This window comes from Dromiciops gliroides, chromosome 5, assembly GCF_019393635.1.
Source record: "Dromiciops gliroides isolate mDroGli1 chromosome 5, mDroGli1.pri, whole genome shotgun sequence".
In the NCBI taxonomy this organism is placed as follows: Eukaryota; Metazoa; Chordata; class Mammalia; order Microbiotheria; family Microbiotheriidae; genus Dromiciops; species Dromiciops gliroides.
In genome coordinates, this window is record NC_057865.1 from 153,691,987 (window position 1) to 153,716,799 (window position 24,813).

The 24,813-nt window shown below is 35.5% G+C and overlaps 1 protein-coding gene across 4 annotated transcripts in view; it reads left to right on the forward strand.

The window, feature by feature from the left end:
- Positions 1-24,813, forward strand: part of CD36 (CD36 molecule) — a 125,845-nt gene that overhangs the window by 63,006 nt on the left and 38,026 nt on the right. For 2 of the 4 annotated variants that reach the window (XM_043966260.1, XM_043966259.1), the window contains 2 exons: positions 14,579-14,673; positions 15,162-15,379. In XM_043966260.1, coding sequence (XP_043822195.1) covers positions 15,260-15,379 — 120 coding nt within the window. In that variant the 5' untranslated portion in view covers positions 14,579-14,673; positions 15,162-15,259. Of the gene's footprint in view, positions 1-4,676; positions 4,809-7,525; positions 7,830-14,578; positions 14,674-15,161; positions 15,380-24,813 lie in introns of those variants that run through there. The other 2 variants (XM_043966258.1, XM_043966257.1) reach the window with 2 other exon arrangements.

A 24,813-nucleotide genomic window follows, 5' to 3' on the forward strand; every position in this document is an offset into this window, starting at 1 on the left:
ACTTGATTTAATAAAATCATCTTTCAAAAGCTGCTACTGTGAGTACTTTTAAGGATAAAATATTCTAATCCAATGTAGTCTCTTTTTGCTTTTGTTGCATATTACATTAGGTTTGATGAATATTCTAACATTCCCAAAAGTACTGAGCTCACAAATCAGTGTAAGCATGTTGATATGCTTACAGGTACTGTAAAATGTATGATTTTCCTGGTTAGAAAAAAAATTCAAATAGAAAGTACTGGTAAAAAAAAAATCCTGGCGTGATTTGCCATTTCCATCTCCAGCTGATTTTACAGGTGAGGAAGCTGAGGTAAACAGTGTTAAGCTACTTGCCCAGGGTCACACATTTTATAAGTTTCTAAGGCCAGATTTGAATTCAGGAAGGTGAGTCTTCTTGACTCCAAGCCTGGTACTCTATCCACTGTGCCACATTGTTGCTGTACCAATAGAGCTTTTATGTAACTTTTAACTTTTGCAGGAATTTCTCATCTCTTACTTGATCATCACATTAAGACCAGCAATGATATAATAGAAGAGACACTAGAAAGGAAGTCAGGTGTGGATTCATAACTCCATTCTGCCTCTGTAACCTCTGTGTGATATTGGGCAAGAGATATCTCTAAGGTGCTTTTTACCTCTAGATACTAAACCATTTGGGAGTGTTGATATGAGAATTATCCTTATTTTATAGACGAAGACATTTATAGACACTGAGAAAGGAAATACCCTAAACAAGCTAGATGGTGGTAAAATTCTGAGTAGAAGAACTCAGATCACTAGTCCCTCTCCTGCCTTTTAAATACAGATACATATGCATATACATATACCTGAGAGACAGAAAGAGACAAAGCTGGCAAGCCAATGTAATGTTTTCTGAGTTACTCAACTCTTTATGTACTCATATTTCAGTTTATAGGTCTTAAGCCTCTGAATTGCATTCTTTGGAAAGTATTACTATCATATGTGGGGTAAGCTACTTGCCTGGCTCCAATCTTTCAATTCTAATGTCAAAAACCATCATTTAAATTGGATTTAATAGTTTTATATCACTTTGATCTTGAATTGGAAACCACACCCATAGAGCCTTCTATGAATGGCCTTTGAAGTACCTAATGTTATCTCTTCCATCTTTTTTTGTTAACTACTTCAGCAAAGTGACTCAGGTTTGACTGGGAGAATGCAACACCTATTTTGCCATTGCTGCCACTTATGAATTTTAAGGGCTAATCTATAATCTGGGGCAATTAAGTGGTAGATCAAGCTTCAGGCTTGGGGTTAGGAAGATTCATCTTCCTGAGTTCAAGTCTGGCCTCAGACACTACTAATAGTATGATCCCAGACAAGTCAATTAACCCTGTTTACCTCAGTTTCCTCATCTGTCAAATGAGCTGGAGAAGAAAATGGCAAACCACTCCAATATCTTTGCCAGGAAAATTCCAAATGGGACCAAGAAGAATCAGACACAACTGAAATGACTGAACAACAACAATTCATAATCTGCAACCAATTTACTTCAGAAGAAGGCTCAGGGTACTAAGCCACAGAAGACATTTCACTGTGTAGTTTTAATGAATTTAGCACTTGGATAATGTGAACTATTGAAAAGAGACTTTCCTGTAATCTAATAAGCACAGAAAAGCTTGATGATTCAATGTTAAAAAACAGTCAAAATTGAGATTTTAAAAAATATATTACTAAGTAATCATTGAAAATGAGAGAAATTTGGATTAGTAAAAATGTCTGAAATCACTTCTGTATTTTTTTTTAGTCTCAGAGGATATTAGAGTATTTTAACAGAATGTTCAGCCTGATTTTTCCTCCCTCTGTGGGCAGGAAATGGTTATTGTTTCTGGTACTGGGGTGCAGGGCCAGAAGCAGGAGGAGGTGGAAGAGCTGATGTTTCTGACTATTCACTTTATGATCTTATGATCTTACTTAACTCATGTGGAAGGGGGGAGGGAGGGAGGAAGGAAGGGAGGGAGGGAGGGAGACCGGGGCAGGGGGGGGGGCGCAGAGGCTAAGACTCTTCTTAAGTGTAATTTAGGGAGGGTCATCAATAGATGCAGTTTACAATTTGTCTTTGGAATGATACCAAGTAGTGGACAGGTAATGCTCTCAACATAGGCTGTAATCCTAAATTTTAGGACTATTTTGGATGTGAATTGAGTGGATGGAGCACTTTCACTGCTTTAAACCCCTCTTGCCTTGGGTTAAGTATAGGTTTTCCCTTTCTCACCTTCAGGAGAATGTCTCCATATTTTCCCCTAATTCTTGAATCAGAGAACTATACTTAATGAATTTTTAACCTCCAAAATTAGTACCTGAGAGACTGGGGAATTCAGTTTGGACCTTAGTGTTATAGATTTAGAATTATATGCTGGTATGCATATTTTGTTTATTAACTTACCAGGATTCTTTTGCCTATTTTTAACAAATCAGTATTTAAATGCTCTAGGAACGTTTATAATTTTGAAGAATCTTATAATGAATATTTTGCATAATAATACTCATTGCCTTCCTCACCTCATCCCCAACTTACATATATGTTTGGTATAAAGGATGAGGCCTGGTTCTGTAATTTCATCAAAATATGAAATTCCTCTGACCAAATAAAGGGAATAAACATTTGTACAGCAAGTACAGGCATTGTGCTAAGTACTTTAGTGATATCTCTCTCATTTGTCCTCACAGTCTGCAGCCAATTTACTTCATAAGGCTCAGGGTACTAATCCACAGAAGATATTCCACTGTATAGATTTAATGAATTTAGCACGGCCCACAAGGCAGGCACTGTTACTATCTCCATTTTACAGATGAGGAAATTGAGGCACAGAGAAGTTTTTAAGTAATTTGCCCTGTTTCACACAGTTAGTAAGTGTCTGAGACTGGATTTGAGCTTAGGTCTTTCTAACTCCAGTGGTCCAGTGGATAGAGTGCTATGCCTAAAGTCAGGAAGAGCTGAGTTCAGATCTGGCTGAGTAACCCTTGGCAAGTCACTCAATCATGTTTATCTCAGTTTCCTCAACTGTAAAATGGGCTGAACAAAGAAATAGATAACTACTCCAGTATCTTTGCTGAGAACACCCCAAAGGAGGTCAGGAAGAGTCAGACAAATAGAAAACCACTAAACAATTAAACCAAACTTACTGATTCCAGGTCCCGCTCAATGCACTGTGTCTCAGCTACCCCAACTTTGTTCCTTTTTTTTTTTTTTTTTGGTCATTTATACTCTTGATGAATTAATTGCCTGGGCCACTGACAGCTTAAGTAACTTGCTCAGGATCACTTAGTAATTATGTTTAGCAAATGGGAATTGAACCTAGGTCTATTTACCTTATTTAAAGCAAAATACAATTGTAAACACATTTCTCTGTTGAACTCTTCTTTGTTAATTTTTTATTTTTTCACTAACATGACATTGGGACATTCCCAGACTTTCAGGAATAAACTTTAAGAAAAGGGAGCAATCACAAAATACTATATGCTTCTATTTTTAAGACAACCCTGAATTTGAGCATAACCCAAAGATATTTTTTGTATGTTCAATATGTCTTAGATTATATATTTCAAAAACCACATTTATTTGTTTGGTTTTGGGTTCTCTTCTTAGATTCTTAGGACAGTCACTCCTCTCTCTATCTGCCATAAGAATTTAAATGTACACTAGGGAGACCTTGGTGTATTCAAATATCAAAGTCAGAAGACACTAAAAGTCAATCCAGTGATAATGACTAGTGCTAACATACTTTAATGAGTTAAAATTTTTCATGTTGCCTTAATTCAGGGTTAGGGGGTAGGATGGTATCTATATGACTAGCCACTCTGATGTCTATTTTATTTTTCTGAGGACTCTGTAGAAATTCTATGAGTTTCTTTTATTTAAGATCTTCTCCTTACAATACCCATATCTTTGTGTTTGGGCAATAAAAATTCAAATAATCAATTTTCCTTTGACAATTAACCATCCTTTAATATCACTTGCTGGTAGTAAATGTTTTGTAATAAATCAGCCTAAAATTTGGTACTTTCTGAACATGGTTATATAACAAAACCCAGATGATAATATCTTGGCTTACAATTTGAAGGACATTTTTGCAGATTTCATTGTGATTTTTAGTTTCTATGAAACAATCAGAAATTTGATAAGTAAAAAAGGACTTCCAGTTAGAACAATAGATCATTTCCTTTTTTCTAGATCTGTGTTTCATCCTTGCTGATTGATAATGTCTATTCAGCTATTAAAAAAATAACCAACAGCTGTTTTAACCAAATCAATTTTGATTTCTGAAATTACAATAATATATTTTAGTGGATGAAAAATGTAATGATTCTATAATAGGCATCTCACCATATTCATGACACAACTTTTGAAAACTAAAATTATATGTAAGGAAGTGAGTTGATGACTGCTTGTTTCACACCCCCAGCTTCTACATTTGAACTTAACTGTACAAGAGAGCATATTATTGGCAGCTCAGCAAATAAGTTTCCCCTTTGTCTGCCTGGCCCCTGACTTACTTGGATAGGAATTTCATCAAAAGGGGAAAAAATGCTTCTCTTAGTATTTACCATGAGATATAGGTAATAGGTCTTTGTCAGACCACAGCAATACAAATCTTTTTTTTTTTTTTTTCCTGGCAACAAACTCCACACTGACGTCTTCTTGAATATTTAAACTCTCTCACAGTCTTTAGTGGATGTTTTTTTCAGTGTGAGGATTTAACTACAGATGCTACTTGACCCTAATGAGCACTGTATGACCAAATGCTGGAATAATCAATTGAAATTTCATTCTCAGCTTTTCAAAGGTAAGTCAATAGTTACTATATATAAATCAGTTAAGTAAGGGATTTTCCCATCTTCCCTCGGACAGTGGGAAATAAAGAGTTCCTATAAATGTTATAAAGGAAATGTGTACAGTTTTTAACTGTTTTTTCTTCTAAATCTTTATGTTAGAAAGAAATATTGTATATTATTTTTGCAGTGTCCAATATTTTCTCCAAGTTTTCTGAAGAAAAGAACTACTTTGCAATGCACTGCAAATCTTTTCATACGACATATTAAGAATTCAACATTTTCTTTGGTCAACAGCCAATCACAATTCACCTTTCAGTGACTTAAGATTCTTTATTCATGTATGGAAATAGCATTGCAAATATTTGATAGTAATATAAGATCCTAATATCATATTTTGTAAAATGTAATCTGTGAGACACACAACAGAAATGTTTAAAAAATACTTTAACTTCAGAGGAATGGGATTCAATCTCTGACTTTGTAATTTACCTTTTACATGACATTGGGCAAATCAGTTTTCTTCTCTGTGCCTTGGTTTCTTCCTGTGTAAAATGAGATTTGACGGAATGACCTCTAACATCCTTTAGTTTTAAACCAATGATCCTATGTTTTATTTTTGTTCTTGATTTTCATTTCCATCAACATATATCTATTTTGGTGAGAATCAACCTATATGTTATTGTTTAGTTTTACGTATTACTTGTTTAAGCATATGGATAGCAACATATCAACCTGTGCCAACCTGTATCAACCTGTAATTATTTAATGCTTGACATCAGCAATAGATTACTAATATATTTGAGTTGCATAACTCCAGGAGGAGTGGACTCTGATGAGATAACTAATGTCATGTGTGCTCAAGTATGTTTTTTCCTAGTTAAGCATTAATAAGTCGACAAGCACTACTGATTTACAATACTCGTAGCAATATCTTATGAAGAACTGATGTCAATTTAACTTTTAGTGACTATATAAACTGAGTCAACAAAAATAATTAAATTAGATTTTCTCATGAAGTCTACACTTTTCTTCATATTCCCCAATGAGACTTTTTAAAAGAAGCATATAGAGTTTTAACAAAGGTGATGCCACTTCAGAAGAATGATTTAGGAAATAGTACCAATTCAGCCGAGTCACTGTCTTCACACTAGAGCTATTATCAAGTGGAATCCAGAATGGATAGTTTCAGTTATCTTGACAGATATATAACTTGAGCTAGATTAGTCATTCTGTGTGGTCTTGGTACCCTATTACATATATGGAACTACATTTTTAAGCTGGTGGAGTAGATAAATAGATTATAGCTTTAATTATTAAAAAATACACATTTGGAGTTCCAAGTTAAAGGTTGAAAACGGTGGTCATGTAAGCTATACAATGTGTTAGAAGTGAAAAATTCATGTATCTTTATTTAGTTTGCTAGACCACTAGATTAAGCTCTTGCTCCTCCCTCACCCCACCCCCACTCTAGCCCCCACCAAATAGCATTGAATAACAACTTAGTATGGCAAGCAAAGTAGCCATTGTATAGTCACAGTTGGGTTTGGACAAAATGTACAATCATTGTTGATATTTGTTTCAGAAGCTGAGGTTAACACCCAGATTTGTGTATATTATTTTCTTAATTTGATTTCAACCTTTGTTCTACATTCTTGCCTGAGGGTCTTCTATAACAATATTCCTTATTATTCTGATCAAATTTTTGGAAGATTTCTCCCCTCCCCCACCATGCCACATAGGGGTGTTAAGAATATTCTGACAGAGCACTTGTATATTAAGGATTTATTAATCTGGATTGAGCCCCAAATCTGGGGACCAGGTATAGCACCAACTAGACTATGGTGTAGAACCTATCTCCACTGAATAGCAGGCAGAACCAGCAACAGAGTTTTGACAAGGACCTTCCATTTTAAGCAAAGGTGGAAAGGGAACGCTGTCATCCCACATAGTGTAGAACAGATCTGTACTTTGTATTTGAAGTCAGGTTACTTGGGTTGGAATCCCTTTCTCTTGCTCATAGACTGTGTTAAAAGCTCCTTTTAAAGCTCTCATCTCTGACTAGTGCTGGTATTAGAATCCAGATCTCCTGATTTGTAAAATGAAACTTCTCCCATCATATTTTTGTTGCCCTTCAGAGGTAAAGTCTATGCATATGGACTATATAAACAGGTCTACACAGAGGTTTGGTGCAAAGGAACAGAGAAAGAATTGATATCAAGCTATTTTGGTAAAAAGTATTTTGAGTATATTGAATTCCAACCACTGTTTGACCAAACATGTTGTTGTTTTCAAAATAACAAGTTGTATGTGTCAAAATGTTCTTGAAGTATATGAACCAGGCAAGGTTGGAGAAAAATTTGAAAGACTAGATGAATGAGTAGATAAGATGATATTATAGATTGTTAGTGTTATTATAGATTGGTAGTTCTTTTTGCAGGGAACAAAAGAAAAATGAATGTGGGTAAGTGAAGATCTGAATCCCATATCTTCTCTGCAATCATAAAACATTGACCAGAATCTCATTCATTTGTGGCAGGAGTCTTTTGGAAGACTGCAACTGATCTTGTTGTTCAGTCTTCACATTTTTTATCCTAGGAAATTCGATTTCTGGGTCATGCCTCTTCTGGGTGGAGTTTCCTAAGTCACATAGCTTCTATCCACATATGAGAATAATTATAGGTTCTCTAGAAAACCATGTTCTATGATGTCCTGGCAAAAAAAGGAGGGGTTTCTTAGAGTACAGCCTACAACAAGATTTGTCACTAAGTCAGCCTCTCACTTTCTACAGGATTGCCAACTTGGTAGTCAAAAGTTCTACCCTGAAAAAATATCTATGGATTAAAGAGCCAAAAGGATTCTTCTGTTGCTGTTGTGTGTGTGTGTGTGTGTGTGTGTGTGTATTCATAAGAAGTGCCTGAGAGATCAGAAAGGGGTTTTCTTTGCTTTTAAGTGGAAAAGAAGACTATATAATCACAAGGTGATAAGGATTAAGGGGGGAAAAGCCATCTGTCCTACCTTTGGAATCACTGAAGGTATGTAATCAGGAAGAAGCTTTAGCTTCTTGTTTTTCTATTTTTGTTTTTCTCTTGTTTTTCTCTTCTTGTTTTCTATTCCTTAGCTATTCCCATCTGTCACTTTCTGTTCATCTATTCTCTTCTCCTTTTCTGAAATTAAAAACTTTAAAGCCTGTTTAAAAATATGTATTCTATTCCAGATACCACTGTCACTCAGTATTTTTTTTTTCAAAATGGAAATAGAGAAGAATGAAAACTGTATTTTAAGTCACCCTTTTTGAGTGCAAGAGAACTTCTGTTAGTCTATCTCTTATTTCATGAATCAAAAGGATGTCAAATGTACAAGGCATTCATCTTGTATTTCAAGAATAACTGCATATGAAATGGCAAATTATAAGGTCCTTTGACAGTCGAAAGTGGGGGGAATTGCCAACTAGTATGTGGTATGACAAGATGACTGTTCTCCTGTACTGAGCTCTAAGTATGACATAATTTCTACTTACAGACTTTCGTTTGCCTCAGGTCCTCTTACTTAAAATGTGATGATGATGATGATGATAGTAAAATCTGCTGAGATTGGCATACTATAGAAGTGCAAAGCATAATTATAATAATACTTATTCCTTTGGGCATCAAACTATTTAAAAATAATAAAGCAACCTAAGTAATGGCAATAATCATCCTTTTTATTTAAACCATATGAAAGAATGATGATCCTTTAAGGACAGAGAAAATACTTGTTTCATAGTTGAGGAACAGCATACCTCTCTCAAAACACAACATAATAGATGGAATTGAATTCAACCAACTAATGTCTTCATATCATATAAATACTAAATATATAACAATATTAGACTAATAATTCAGATGAACTACAAATATAGGTTAATATAGGATGTACTTAACCGAAGAAGACAGAAAGGATGAGGATGTGGTTGAGTGGGGAAACCAGAGGGTTTGCTGCTAAATGTGATTACTTTGAGATAGGGAGTCAAGGTACTTCTGTTGGATGTACTTTAGTATACTTTGTCCTCCTTAAGTTAGCTTATGCAAAGCTACTATGCGTCAACCTTGTACAAGAATCATACTGAGAGTGCAGCTGAGGGTATGGACAGAGAGCCAATCAATAGCTAGCACAACTCTCAGTCTTTCTTTGGTAGATCCTTAAAATTGCCTTGCTAGCCTATTTTGGCCATGTACTGTTTGGCATGTAGAACCCACTGAGTAATATTTTTGTCAATTTTCAATGTTTAATATTTTTCCTTATGCCTTCTCCAATAAATCCACACTGTCAATTTAAGGGGAAAAGCAAAATCATAATGTAGTCTTTTTTCCTCTCCTTTATGACAGCTCTTTTTTCAACCACTTATGAAAATAATTTTATTAATAGTAATAGTAGCAGTAGCAACAGTAGTAATAATTTTCTTTATCATTGTTGTTCGAGTTGTTCTACAACAGTGAAAAGATTACTTACTCTGAAGTCAGAAAACTTTGATTTAAATGCCACTTCTGATGCTACTTGTATCACTATGGACATGATAACCACAGCCAGTAATTATATAGAGCTTACTATGTGACAAGCAGTGTGCTAAGAGCTTTAGAAACAGTATCACATTTTGATCTTCACAATAATCCTTGGAGGTAGGTACTATTATTACTCCCATTTTAGAGTTGAGGAAATTGAGGCATGCAGAGATTAAGTGACTTACCCAAGGTCACATAGGTAGTAAGTGTCTGAGGCTGGATTTCAACTCAATTCTTCTTGCCTTGAGGACCAGCATTCAATCCATTGCAAATTTAGGTTCCTCAATTACAAAAGGGGGGACTCAGATTTTAAAGTAATCCTATATGACTCTGAAATGTTTCCCAAAGTGAATAACAGCAACAATAGAACACTTGTGTGACATACATTTATACCTTTAATATTAAGCCAAATGGCTAGGAAAACTAATGAACAAATTTCAAGTTGGCGGTGGTTCTAGTGCCTTCTGTTGGTTACATCTCTCATTTCTTTTCATCTAATAGTTCATTAATCCTATCTTTATGCAAGGGAAACACAGAAATTACCAGAGTTAGACTAGGGCAAGGGCCATAAAAGAATAGTATTATTTGTTAAGAATATTTTAAGAATATGATTCCTTTCAAGAGCAGGAATCTTAAACATTGGCTCAGCAAATTAACTTCCCTAGAAAAATGTATTGCTTCCCATTACTTAAAGAATAATTAAGTACTGCGAAGTTTCCAGATTCTCTCTGAAGAAGTCATAATAGGAAAGTGGCATGTTTTATAGAGGATAATTTCCAGATCTTATAGCCAACACCCAGCATAACTAGAATTATTTTGTTTGGGACTTTTTAGTGCAACCTTCCCAGGGGAGGCATTACGTCCCACAGATAGAAAGGAGAGTGAGATCCTTCTTGAACATGTGACAGAATTACAAGGCACTGGAAACAGATTAAAGATGTGACTATATTAACTCCTCAAGATCATATCCAAAGGTACCCAGCTGAATATGATTAATTGAGAAAGGGGCATTCTAAGTTAGTTTTTAGACATTTTTCTCTTTAAAAGCTGAGATAAAAAATGACAGTTGTAATTTGCTACAGTCTCGAGTAGAGAAAAGTTTAGCTATGATTTAGGATAGCAAATGAATGTGTGCCATTAATTCAATTTTAATGACTCAAAAAAAAAAAAGGTTAATTTCAGATTGTCCCAGATATTGATCTTTGTACATGGACACTTTGAAGAGGACCAACATTCTTTTAAGAAAACCACTGTTACTGTAACTCTGCCTACATGCATATATGTAAGAAATGAATCTGTGAGATTATGTGACTCATTTTAGTCAGAAATGGAATGAAAACAATTAGGGTTGCAAAAGAGACTGAATTGTGTCATTGCTCTGTACTCTCTTTTCACAGACATGTCTGTCATTACATTTTAGATAAGGATTTTAGAGTTCATTTCAATAGGCTAAGTGTTAGCTTATCTAGGTTCAAGTTCTGAAAGCTACAAGTCTGACCATCTCTCATGTGCCCTACTTGGATAAATTTACCAAAAAATTGATAATCAATAAACAAAAACAACAACAACAACAACAAAACTCCCTTCCATATCCTGGCATTTAAAGCCCTCTGCAATATTGTCCCCAATTACCTTTCTAATCATATTTCATATTATTCTTCATTTATGTCAAACTGACCTCTATTTTCAGCTTCCATGTCTCTGTATAAGTTTATATTTTAAATGCTCTCCTCACCCATGTTTTGTCGAATCCTAGCTAATATTGTTTCCAAGTGGAACAATAATGCTGAAAGTGCATTTGGCCTTGGTACAGTTATTTTGCTGATTAAGGATCAGCAGTTATTCTTTTCTTTTAAGTTTTATTGGGGTGTTTTTGCATTAAAAACATTTACATATCATTTTTACCTTATGAGATACCACTAGTAACAAAGTAAAACAGGTAAGTAAAATTAATAATTGTTGTTGGTTAGTTTTTTGACTGTTTATGACCCCATTTGGGGGTTTTCTTGTCAAAGTTACTTGAGTGCTTTGCCATGCTCATTTTGCAGACAGGGAAACTGAAACAAACAGGGTTAAGTGACTTGCCCAGGGTCACACAGCTAGTAAGTTTCTGAGGCCTGATTTGAACTCAGGAAGATAAGTCTTCCTCACTCCAGGCCCAGCATTCTATCTGTAGTGTCACCTACCTGCCCCTAAAATTAGTAATAAAATGATCTCATCAGAAAGTGCATGCAGCATTTATATCTATAGGACTTCGTACTTCTCTGCTAGAAAAAATGCACAAAAAACAAAACAAAACAAAAACCCAAACCAGAAATATATTTTCTCTCTCTTACCCGCAAACACATTTAAATATAAATGTAATTTCTTATAGCCAATATGTATACTGAAGCAAAACAAATTTCCTCAATGATTTCATACAAAATATAGACATTTCATTCTGAACCCTAAATCTCTCACCTCTCTATAATGGATAGTTTTTTTAAATTACAGCTCCTCCCAAATCATGAAAGGTGATTTTATTAATAATAGCTCTTAAAGCTTTCAAAGTTGTTTTTGTTTTGTTTTGTTTTTTTACAGTAGTGGTTATTATTGTAGTATTGTTGTATAAACTCATCTCCTGCTTCTGCCCATTTCATTGTTCACCAGTTTACAAAACTTTGCAAAACTTAATTTTTAGGATATTGGCATTATAGTAAAATGATAAATGTTGGCGACCAGCTCTTGGAAAACTGTTGAAAAACAAGTGAATGGATAAGACCATTCTGAAAAGCAATTTGGAGTTATACCTAAGTTACTAGAAAATAATTAATGGGGCCATTTGACCTAGGTATATCACTGCTAACTCCAACCCCAAAAGAGAGAGATAAGGGTCCCTTCTGTACAAATACACATGGCTTTGTGTATATATGCACACATATGTATGTATATTTAAATACATACACTATGTAATATAAATACATACACACACAGACCTAGGTGGCACAATGAATAGAGTGTCATGCCTGAAGTCAGGAAGACTCATCTTCCTGAGTTCAAATCTGGCCTCATACACTAGCTGTGTGACCTGAGCAAATCACATAACCCTGCTTACCTCATTTTTCTCATCTATAAAATGAATGGAAGAAGGAAATGGCAAACCAGTCCAACATCTTTGCCAAGAGAACCTCAAATGGGGTTTTGAAGAGTAAGACATAATGAAAAATATCAAAACAACTACATATATGTTTATGCATTATATAAATATATATGTACATATATAGACATGCATGTGTATATATGCACATCATACACATACATGCACATCAGCTCTCTTTCTGTTGGTAAAAAAAACAGAAATAAAGGGATATATTAAATCAACTGAGGAATAATTGAATAAATTGTGAGAAATGAATGTAGTAAAGTACTTACTGTTCTGTAAAAAAGGAAATAAATCCTTTCAAAGCCATGAAAAGACTTATATGAACAGATGTAGATGAAAGAAGCAGTAATAGAAGAACAAGCTATACTATGACATCATTATTAAGAAATAAACATTGCTATAGGTAGCTATTAAGGCAGTGGAAGAGGGACTTTGGTTTCCATTGATGTAAGGGAAAAATCAAAACAGCATTTTCCTTATGTGTCATTATATCCTCGTGATGACAAAATTGCCATATGCCTATGTGGCCTTATATTTTTGGGGGGAGGGGGAGGAGGTGTCTGTATTGTCTGGATTTTTTCCTCATTTTCTCTACTATATTAGTTTGTGGGCATTTCTAGCATAGGGACTGGTTTGCCACTGTTTATTTCCTAAACCTATTAAATGCAATTATCAAACTTAATCCTGTCACAATAAAGATCATCACAACTAAAAGTGCTTGCAAAAATGTCTCAAAAGTTTCAATGCATGACATCTTTTTATCTTATATTTTATAATATTCCCAATACACATGTGTATACATGTACATGTTTATGCATGTAGGTGTGTATATATGTGTATGTATATATGTAGGGATGTCTATGTGTGTATATATGTGTATATTACTGTCTATGTATGTGTTTATGCAAAGATCACATAACAATTGGAATGAATTTATTGGTGACCACTCATTAGATATTTTAGACTGACAAGCTAGAGTTTTAGCCCTGTACAATGAGTTAATATAGGAGTCAAAATACTTAGTACTTTGCACCTAATTAATAAAGGCTTACAACTTGAACTTGGGTCTTTTGCTTGAAGCCCAGTGTATTTTAAGCTATACCATGCAGAACCATTGTCATATTGTTTTGTCAATCTTCTTACCAAAAAAATTCCATTAATATGATTTTTTTAAAAAGTACTCCAAGAATAAGATGCACTTCCCCTCACCTCTCCCAGAGCTTTAATGGTCTTATAAAAAGAAATTTTCTTCCAATTTTTGTCCATAATAATAGCCATTTGTTATCTCAAAAAGGAACTATTGTTCTGATTATACACTACAAAGAACATAGAGATGACTCTTCGTCATAAAAAAAAAAACCTTAAGTTGATGATGAGAACAAAATCAAAGGTTATTTTTGATTAAAAGTAAAAACTGAAAGTAACAGTGGTTGATTCAGTTTGGGTTTGGTCATATAGGTTTCCCTATTTTATATACGATCTCAAAAAATATTACATTTGAGTGCTTGTCTTAAGGACATATTAATAGCATTTGAACTGAATAAATAATGCGATTTCTTTATTTACTTCAAAATTCATTTGTCTGCAGTAAGATTTTATGTATACTGGTAACTGTCATTATAAGTAATATTAGAATTAATCCTAGGGGCAGCTAGGTGGTGCAGTGGATAGAGTACTGGCCCTGGAGTCAGGAGGACCTGAGTTCTAATCCGGGCTCAGACACTTGACACTTACTAGCTATGTGACCCTGGGCAAGTCACTTAACCCTAATTGCCTCACCCCCCAAAAAAGAATTAATCCTTTGGCAAATGGCAATATGATGGAGTGGAAAGTTCACTGAACTTGGAATCAGACCTTGTTTTGAGTGGCTAGTGAGGTGAGAACTGGACAATTTTCTGATCCATAAAAGGGAGATAATGACACCTACTTTACACAGTTGACATGCAAAAAAAAAAAGATTTGTAAATTGTATGATACTATATAATTGTGAACTGTATTATTAATAATAATAATTATTATTAATGATTTACTTTCTATTATTTTATTTTCAACCCTCTATCATCTTACTGTTTATATGTGTGTGTTGTGTGTTTTTTTATAGATATCAAATGATTGGAAGAATTGGCATCTTTTTCTTGAAATAAATCATCTCAAAATCTCTGTGTAGCCTCCCTCCTGCTGCCATTCCTAAAGAAGGTATAGAGAAGGGGATTATTGAACTATTATTTTAGAAATATTTGAATTTATGGGAACATCTAAATGAAAACTTGTTGAACTTGCAAAAGAGACCAACTTACAAAAGAACCTATGAGGGTGTGGATATGATCAAGTGGAGAAACTGGGAGCTCATAAGGGTGGAAGAAATAGGAAGGTGGAAAGGCACTTGATAGCATCATGTCTGAGTAGCTTTAATAAGGTTATCATTTGTCATGCTAAATATCCTGGGGGGGGGGAGAACAGAACAGTTTATAGGATACACTTGAGCCAATTGTATTCTTATATTATGCTTCTGAAAGAATAAATGTGGAAAACCCTACAGTATATACTAGAAGCATAAATGAATAGAACCAAGTATTTGTTTATTTATAACTATGCAATTATCTTCCCATCAGTGTCCCTTGCTCATTTTTTGTACTTTGATCTTTTTGAACTGATATTTAGCTTCTGCTTTATGATGTTTTTAGTAATAGGATCAAGTCCATTGGGTATTCGGTGTGAGAGAGACTAGAAGAGTGAACAAGAACCTGGTGCCAAGCCCCAAGTGGCCCCGTAAACAGGAAATATGGGCTGTGATCGGAACTGTGGGCTCATCACAGGTGCTGTCATTGGTGGGGTACTGGCTGTACTGGGAGGAATACTTATGCCTGTTGGAGACATGATTATTCATAACACAATTAAAAAGGTACATATTAATCTACAGGAAATTTTGGTGGCTGATCTTTCTTTGCTTCTTTCCCATTTTAATTGTTTTCTTCCTATTAGGAAGTTAGCATAATGTTTCCTAAATATTTACAGTATAAGATAACAGCAGCTGTGCCGGTGAGGAACACTGAAGAGCATATGGAGGAGGGGAAAAATGATTTTTTCCAGTTAATTAATATGGCAGTAATGTATGTTAACATATCTTAATTTCATAATTAGCTATAATTAATTTCACATATCTTAGTATGATATAAAAGTGGTCATGAATTTCAAGTCAATTATACAATATTTCTAATGTGAGTTTCTACTGATTTAACTTTAATTGTATGGAAGAGGGTTCTTCATACATTTCTCAATGGCAACACAGGCAAATTCTGGGAAAGGCTGCCAATAGATCTCAATCCCAGTAGCAATGCAATTTGCGTGGGTTAGGGGATGGTGGCGGGGAAGAAGCCTTTCCTACACATAAGAGTTATAATGGATGAAGGAATTATCCTAGTTATAGAATCAAAGCTGGTAAGTAGACTTCATTTTAAATTAGGGTATTGAGATTTAGAGCTGAATAGCCTATATCTCCATCTAGTTGTGTTCCCATTTTATATATGTGGAAATTGAGTACTTAGAGCAGGTATTCTTAACATATTTGTTGTCATGGCCCCTTTTGAAGCAAACTGATGAAGGCTATGGACTCCTTAGAATAATGTTTTAATATACATAAAATATACCCAATCACAAAGGATATTAATTATGTCAAAATATGGTTTACTTATATATGTGTGTATCTACCTGTCTATAATCTTATATATATATATAATTTTATATGTATGTATGATTTGTCAACACACATATACAATTGTGTGTATATTTATATACATATGTGTATATTTGGGCATGTAAATCAAGTTAATATACTCTAGGAAAAGAACCTCTGGATTAGAGAATCTCGGGGGTTTATCCAAAGTCATAAAGATTTAAAGTAGAAGGGCTAGGTTTGGAAATCTGAATCAAGTGCTACACATATTGACTAAGACTGTTACCGATTTTTTTATTATTGAATGGGATAAAAAAAAAGTTAAACTGATTTCTTCAACATTTGAAATTTTAAATGATGATATCAGTTTGAAGTCTTCTTCCAGAAAAGTAGTCCATAGTCCTTGAAGCTCTTAGTAGGTAGCTTTTCCTATTGTGGCACAAATAAAATAACAGCTCCAGGTGACCAAGGCTGCTGGTAAACCTTTCTTGATTTCTCTTGTCTAGCAATATAGTCCTAGGGGGAGAAACACAGCTTTTTCTTTGGCCATAGTAAAAGCCTTTACATCTAATAGCGCTTATACTTTGGAAACAAAGTTTCTGAGCTCCAGTCACCTCCAAGAAATGAAGAAACATTTAGATATGACTTTAAAAGAGGTATGTTTGTAATATGATTCAAAAGAACAACTCCAAATCTTGTTTGAAAATTAATGAGAGCAACATATGGACCTCTGGACTGGTGTTTTCCTGAATTATTATTTATCCTTATTATATTTTTGAGCATTTATTGTAGGTATAGCACTGTTATGATCTTGTGGGTGAGGTATCCAAAGTAAATTAAAGAACTACACTGTTCTCTAGGAACTTAACAAATGTGTTAGGAGTTTAATTAGTTTATACACACTTGAAACAACTTGTGTCTGTGTTCTGAAATAACCTACTTTGAATAGCTTTATGTGTTGGGAAATTTTTCATTCAAGCAAGCCTGTATCTGCCTCTCTGTAATTTAGATCTAGAACCTAAGAGACCATCAAGTCTAGCCCCCTCCCTTTACAGAGGAGGAAACTGAGGCCAGTTGGGGTTCAATGACTTGGAAGATCACTTCTACCCATTGTTCCTAATTTTTCCCTCTGGTTCAAGCAGAACAAGTCTAATCCATCTTCCATAGGCTAGCCCTACAGGTATTTGAAAATAGCCATCCTGTCCCTGTCTTTCCTCTCCCAAACCTTCTACCTACCAGCATATAATAAGTTCTCCCATCCTCTCAGCTCTCTGGTCACATATCCTTCTTTATGTGTGAGTGCAGAGCTATATCCTTAACTAAAAAATTTCATTGACATATCACAAGTACATTCTTTATACAATAGGCCAGAGTGAATGCTCCATTTACTTCCACCCAGCATTTCATCCATTTCAGATTACCTCTGCAAAAATGCAGACTGGCAAAGAGGAAATTTTACTGTCTAGGGCAAATGGCAGTCTTCAAGCTGCTTATAAGGACTGTATGATATCCACTAAAGTCTCCTTCATTAAGACCAGCCTAGAGATATGTATGTGCAAGTGGTTCTCTATGTTCCCAATGCAACTGATTTAACTGTTCTTTAAAGCCCTTGTGAGGCTGTGATATATACTGACTTTTCCATGAAGGATCACAAAATTTTTGTAATATTGAAGTAATTAGAGTTCATTGTTTCCTCTGTAGTCATTAGCACAGAAAAAAAAAATTCAAAATTCTATGAGAGCTTATTCTAACAACTGGATGTTAGGGTAGAGCGGCTAGGAATCTATTTACCCCTTATACTCAATGAAGGCAACTGAGGACTAAATAAGGGGTGGCAGCAGTGAAAAGAGGGAGCCAGGTAGCCAAAATCTTGCCTTGACTTTCTTCATAGATGACTTTGGACAAGTCACTTGGCCTCCATTTCCTCTTCTGGAAAATGTGAGGATTGGATTAGATCGCCTCTGATGTACCTTCCAGTACTAGGTCAATAATCATAGGACCCTACAATAGAAGTTGAGTGAGGCAGATACAAGGAGCTTAACCTTCTAAGGGAGACTGATGATCATCTATTCTGAACCAACATTTAGAACATACTATTTGGCATATTACTTTTTAAAAGGAAAAAAAAATCTTTTCTGCACTCCAAATTGAGTTTGAACTGGAAAATCTAAGATGTATATTCCCTAAGATGTATATATTGCTATAGAAGTTTACGTAATATGCAAGCAAAGAAAATCAAATTAGTCCTTTACTTTGTATTTTCTTTCTTGTCCCTCTATTGTATTCATTTTGAGTATAATAAATTAATGAGGGATGTCTGGAGAAATGTTTAGACCTAAAGGAAAAAGAATTTCCAGGGAGCAAAATAATTCTCCCTGTGTAAACTCTCTGGCAGCTAGTCATATAATAATTGTCAAATAGGAGATGTCTACACATGTTATTTTGGTTGGTTGGCCATTGTCCTTCATGTTCAAAAATGGCCAAAATGATATCAATCTATTTGGATCAAGGTACAGTGTGTCCATCTGTGACTTACCAGATAATACAATCTCAGAAGGCTCTACCACAGGTCGGGCACGAATAGTACATATGATTATTTGGAGTGGATCTGTCTCTAAATTTGTGCATCTCACATTTCTTTCTTTTTTGGAACATTAAAGATGTATGATACTCAACTCCCTCAGTAGGAAGGCTACCCTTTTAAAAATATGTGGTATGGAAACTCAATACTAGTATCTGAATTTTCTCCCTTAAATAAGAATGTGAAGGTGAGATGAAGCTGTCCTGACCTTGCCTATATATCTATATCTATACAAATATCTATACATGTATCTATATATCTATATCTATATCTTTGTATCTATGTATCTATCTATCTAACTAGAGACAGCTGTAGCACTATATATAGACAAGGCCAATATACAAGTCAAAAAATCCTGGATTCGAATCCCACCTTTGACATTTATTGACTGTGTGACCCTGGGCCTGAAATTAACTTATCTGGGACCCAGGCAAGTTCAGTCCAGATACACATAGAGTTATTAACTTGACAAACTTGGATAGAAGATGTTTGTATACTTCTTTCAATTACAAGTCAAGTAAACAAGTATTTATTTAGTACTTAATGTTCCTGACCTGTGGTTAGTTTAGGACAAAAATAAAATGTCAAGCCCTTGGAAGAATGATTGTGCTTGACAGTGAAGGCTAATGAAGTTGAATGTTTTAATATCTTCATGGAAAAAAAAATAAAGGAGGGAATCATGATATTTCACATACACTCAAGGAGATCAATGACTCTAAATTGGTACAAATGAAAGATGGTAAGGGTGTTTGTGTATGTGTGCATGTATGTGTGTGTGCACATGCACGCACATGTGTGTGCATGTGCATGTGCATGTGCATGTGCATGTGTGTAGTATGGGCTGAGGATGGAGAGTTCCAAACCAAATTATGTCAGCATTTTAGCAGGTATGATTAAAAAGTTATGTTGCACAATGAAGCAAAATGTTAAGTTCAATATTGGACTATTGGATTTAGGAATTCTGAGGCATATGCTACTTCTTCATCTCACTTATTTAGAGGAAGTGTCACAGATGTAATTGAAATGTTGATAGTGAGTTTTTTTCTAATTAGGTTTTGTTTTTTTTTCTCTTGGATAAAAATGTATAAGGTAGCAAAGAAACTTTAAGAAGATAGATCAAGTAAGATGTTGAAATGGGTCTCTAGTGAAGGCCATATAATTGGGTTGTAAGACTTTCAGCTTAAGGCTTTAAAAAAAATTAAACTTTTTACCAATTGATGGTGATGATGATGACAACGACAACAACCATGTTTTTATAACACATTTTATGCCCAGGCACTGTGTTAATTGCTTTAAAATATATTCTCATTTGATCCTTACAACAATTCTGGGAGATAGGTGCTATTATTATCCCCATTTCATAGATGAAGAAACTGAGGCAAACAGAGATCAAGTGACTGAACATAACTGTTAAGCCAATGGGTAATTCTTTCTCTTTTTCTCTTTCTCCCTCTTCTACTCTTCCCCTCCCTGATATAGAACCATTTTTTTCCAAATAGCTCTTTTCTCCTTGCCAAGCCTTAGCTACCCCCTCTCTCACCCTTCCTCACTACCTCTTTTTACTGCTCTCTCATTTCTTTGAAATAACTTTTAAAAATACTCAAAAACTGTGATCACAGTGATTCAATGAGACTAATGCTTCATGAGTTCTTTGTATAGTTATTGAGAATATATGTACGTACGTATGTATGTATAAAAACAAACTTCCCAAGTCATCTTAGCAAAAGTTTTGTTATAAATGAGTCAGTATTCAGAGAAAGATTTGAATAATTTAATAACAGAGCATGTCCAATCTAATATACACGTAGTAAATATCCAAGATCTATCATCATTTGGCATTATTGCCGTACTCTAGAGATATAGTAACAAAATGAAAAACAGTCCTTGCCTTCAAAGACCATATATTCTACTGGGGTATATAACATGTAATGGAAGTATATGCGTGATCATTTGTGAGAGTACTACTGGCAAGGAGGATCCCTGAAAACCTTTAGATGTGACATATGAGCTGATCCTTAAATGAAACTAGGAATTCTGCCTCTCTCCCCAGCTAGAATCTTCCTCCTGAGAAGACTTTCCATTTTATATAGATGGATTGTATCTATATCTATAAATACTATTGATATCTGTGGATAGAGAGTTTGTATATTTGTTTGATATATAGTCTCTCCTCATTTTTTTTATTCTGCTTGACTGATTCTTGGTGTCTCATGGATTCCTTATCTTCCAACTGTCCCACTTTAATTTTTAAGGCATTGTTTTCTTCAGTGAGATTATGCACCTTTTTTTTCCATTTGGCTAAGTGAATTTTTTAAGGTATTGTTTTCTTCAGTGAGATTATGCAGCTTTTTTTCCATTTGGCCAAATGAATTTTTTAAGGCTTTGTTTTCTTCAGCTTCCTTTTCCAAGCTGCTGATTCTTTTTTCATAGTTTTTTTGTTTTGCTTTCATTTCTCTCCCCATTTTTTCTTCTACCTCTTGCAATTGATTTTTTAAATCCTTTTTGAGCTCTTCCAGGAAGGCTTTTTGTTCTTGCGACCAATTCACCTTCCCTTGTGAGGCTTCAGATGTAGACAATTTGAGGCTATTGTCCTCATCTGAGTTTGTGTTGGCTTCTTCCCTATTGATACAGAAGCTCTCAATGGAGAGGGCTCTTTTTTGCTTCTTACTCATTATTGCAGCTTATTTATTTATTCTTTAAGTTGAGGTCTGCTCTGGGGGCACCAGGGTCCCTGTTTTGGGCTTCTTGTGCAGGTGTATAGGTGCTGTGTGACCGGGCTTTTACTCTGAGGCCTTTATGGTGTGTGGAGATGCCCCGCCCTGCACTTCCTGTCTGATTGTGCTCGGCCAGCCAGGCGCCAGACCCCGGCGTCTGATCCCGCCGTTCGTGGCCCTCTAGGCCAGTGCTGGTAGGTTTTCCCACTGTCCTTCTTGGCCACCAGATTTTTGAACCAGGTTCTGGGAGCCTCAGTTGTTCGGCTGTGGCCCGCAGCTCCTGCTGACTTGCCCTGACCCCCTTGGCGCTGGCTTGCTGCCCTGCGCTGGGCCTCCCTTTTGCCCGAGTCAGACCGACCTTTTCCTGAAGTCTTCTAAATTATCTCTGGTTGGAGGACTGTGTCTCTCTGTCTCTTTGCAGGTTCTGTAGTTTCAGAATCCATCCAGAGGCTTGATTTAATGTTCGTTTTAAGGGAACAGAAGGAGAGCTCAGGTAGCTTGCTGCTTCCTCTCTGCCATCTTGGCTCTGCCTAGTCTCTCCTCATAAGGGTGAGCTACAGATGGGAGGGACTGTTTTTCTTTTGTTTCTTTGTATCCCCAATATTTAGCAAACAACCTGCTAAATAGTCAGTACTTAATAAATACTTGTTGATTATTGACAGACTGGATTATTTTTCAAGGGGTAGAGAGCTAAGCCTATACAAAGGCAGGGAAGGAGGAAATATATTCCTACCCTTAGGGTATTATAAGTAGGCCACTTTGCCTGAGAGATAGAATAGATGAAGAGGTGTGTATGTTTGGGGTGGGGGGGATTGTAATGTCAAGTCTAGAAAGGAAGACCATCATTTGGTACTGATGGCTCTTCAGCAGCAAAATTGAGATGGTTTGTGATTTAGGAAGATCATTACAGCAACCCTTTGGAGGATAGATGGAAAGGAGAGAGGCTATGAACCAGTAATCCAATTACTAATGCTGTAGGTCAAATGTGTGGTGATGAGGGCTCAAAAAGGACAGTATCATGAATGTGGGAGTAAAAGAAATCAGACTGCAACTTATTGGACATAGGGTGGGGTTGAAGAAGAAGAAATTGAGAATCACTGAATCCAAGGTTAATTGAACCTTGGAAACTAGTGGGAAGATGGTTTTTCAACCAAAATAAAGGGGATTGAAGAAGGGATAAATTTAGTGAAGAAGAGTTGCGTTTTGGCCCTGTTGAATTTAAAATGCCTCTAGGACATCCAGTTGAAGATATCCAAAACATGGTTGCTGATATGAGAATACAAATCCAGAGCAAGATTAGAACTTGATATATAGATGTAGTAATCCTCTTTGTAGAGATGATTGAATTCATGTTGTGCCTAAATGGGAAGGGATAAAGAAGGGGGGGGGGATACAGTTAGGAGATAAGATATAGGAACTGGAGGGAGTCTCTGGACATCTAGTCCTAAATATCCTTATTTCATGACTGAGGAAAATGAGACCCAGAGAAGTTAGGTGACTTGCCCAGAATCACCAACTAACTTAAGCCCAACAGGCTAAATGTGAGCAAGATATTCTAACTAGAATAGGTTCTTTCCCTTGTATAATGTTGCTTCCTATGGATAATGGGTGGCTAGGTGGCACCATAGTGTACAGAGCACTGGGCCTAGAGTCAGAAAGAACCAATTTCAAATTTGGCTTCATATACTTTCTAGCTGTGTGACCCTGGACAAGTCACTTAACCCTGATTGCCTCAGTTTTCTCATCTATAAAAGGAGCTGGAGAAGGAAGGGGTAAACCATTCCAGGATCTCTACCAAGAAAACCCCAAATGGGGTCACAAAGAGTCAGACATGACTGAAAACAACCCAACACCAACAAAATGGATAATGACTGCATAACAAAACAGTCCGTCAGGTAGGAGAAGCAGGAGGGAGTAGCTCTAAGGAAAGGGAGGAAGGAGAGACAAGGGGGTCAGCAGTGTTACAGACAGGAAGGGATGCCCAAAAGGAGAGTTTCAGTTGAGTGTTGAAGCCTAATAGAAGCAAAAATACAATTGAGGAATAGAACACAAGGAAAAAAGGAGGGACAAATGTCTGACTAGTCTATTTTCCAAAAGAGTTGGGATGGGGTGTTTGCAAGTTTGATGAGTAGATTAACCATCTACTCTGTGTCCTTGAAAAATGGATTTTCTTTGTTCTCACTTACTTTATTTTTAATGCCTTATGAAAAAGATAGTTCTTAGTATTGTTGGTTGATAAGATCATGAAATGGAGTGAGGGCAACACACTGGACTCAAAGTCAAGAAAGTCTTAGCTGTTACTAATTCTTTGACTTTTGCAAATCACTAAAGGCTTGGGTACTGATTTCCTATATGTGAAATGAAGGGTGTGAACTAGGTTTCTTTTCATTGTAAAATCTGTAATTCAGTATTTGTCTGAAACTAGAAAAATAACTTTAAATGAAAAATATCCTTAGGTGCATCTGGGGGCTTCAATGGATAAAACTCTAGACCTAGAGTTAAGAGTACTTGAGTCCAACTTTCTTTGCCTCAGTTTCCTCAACTGTAAAAAAGGGATAATAATAATAATAGCTATCTCTGAGGATTATTGTGAGAATCAAATATTTTATAGCTTTTAGCAAAGTGCCTGCCACTTAGTAGCTGCTATATAAATGCTAGCTATTATTGTTGCTGTTGTTTTTTTTTTGATGAATATAGTATCCTGTCTTTAAAGTGGGAATTATACTTGTATGACTTACCTTACAGTCTCAAATGAGATAATAGTTCAGCATCAAATGAAATAATATATGTGAAGCATTTTGCATTCTGTAAGCATAAGGTCATCACATCAATGTAAACTTTTCTTAAATATGATTTTAATAGCATGTTTGTTGCCACATGCCTTGCAATTATAAATAGCATAACAAATCCCTCAAATATTAATAATAACAAGAATTGTGGTTCCTATTACTTTCAGAAATAAACTTTTGTACAACGTTGGATAAGTGAGACTATAAAAAACAGGACTGGTTAGATAACAGTGTGATCTATCTACTTGCAAATCATCCTTACTTAGTAGAGAGAAAGCTTCATTGACATTGATATTCACTCTCTCCCTAAACTCTACAAGGCTTTAGTGAGCAGGTTGGAAAAACTCAGGATCCTTTATTATCCAACTCCACTAAAATTTACTGTAGTACACAAAGTAGGTTTGGGATCTTATTTTAAATACCTTAAACTCGGATGGGGAAAAACCAAATCTCCCTTTTATTCCATCACAAAACAGCTAATTCTCATATCAATTAGAAATTTTGAAATATGTAATTTCATACCTCATCATCTTGGCATAGGAAGGAGTTGCAAAATGACATTTCTCATGCTTAAAGCAT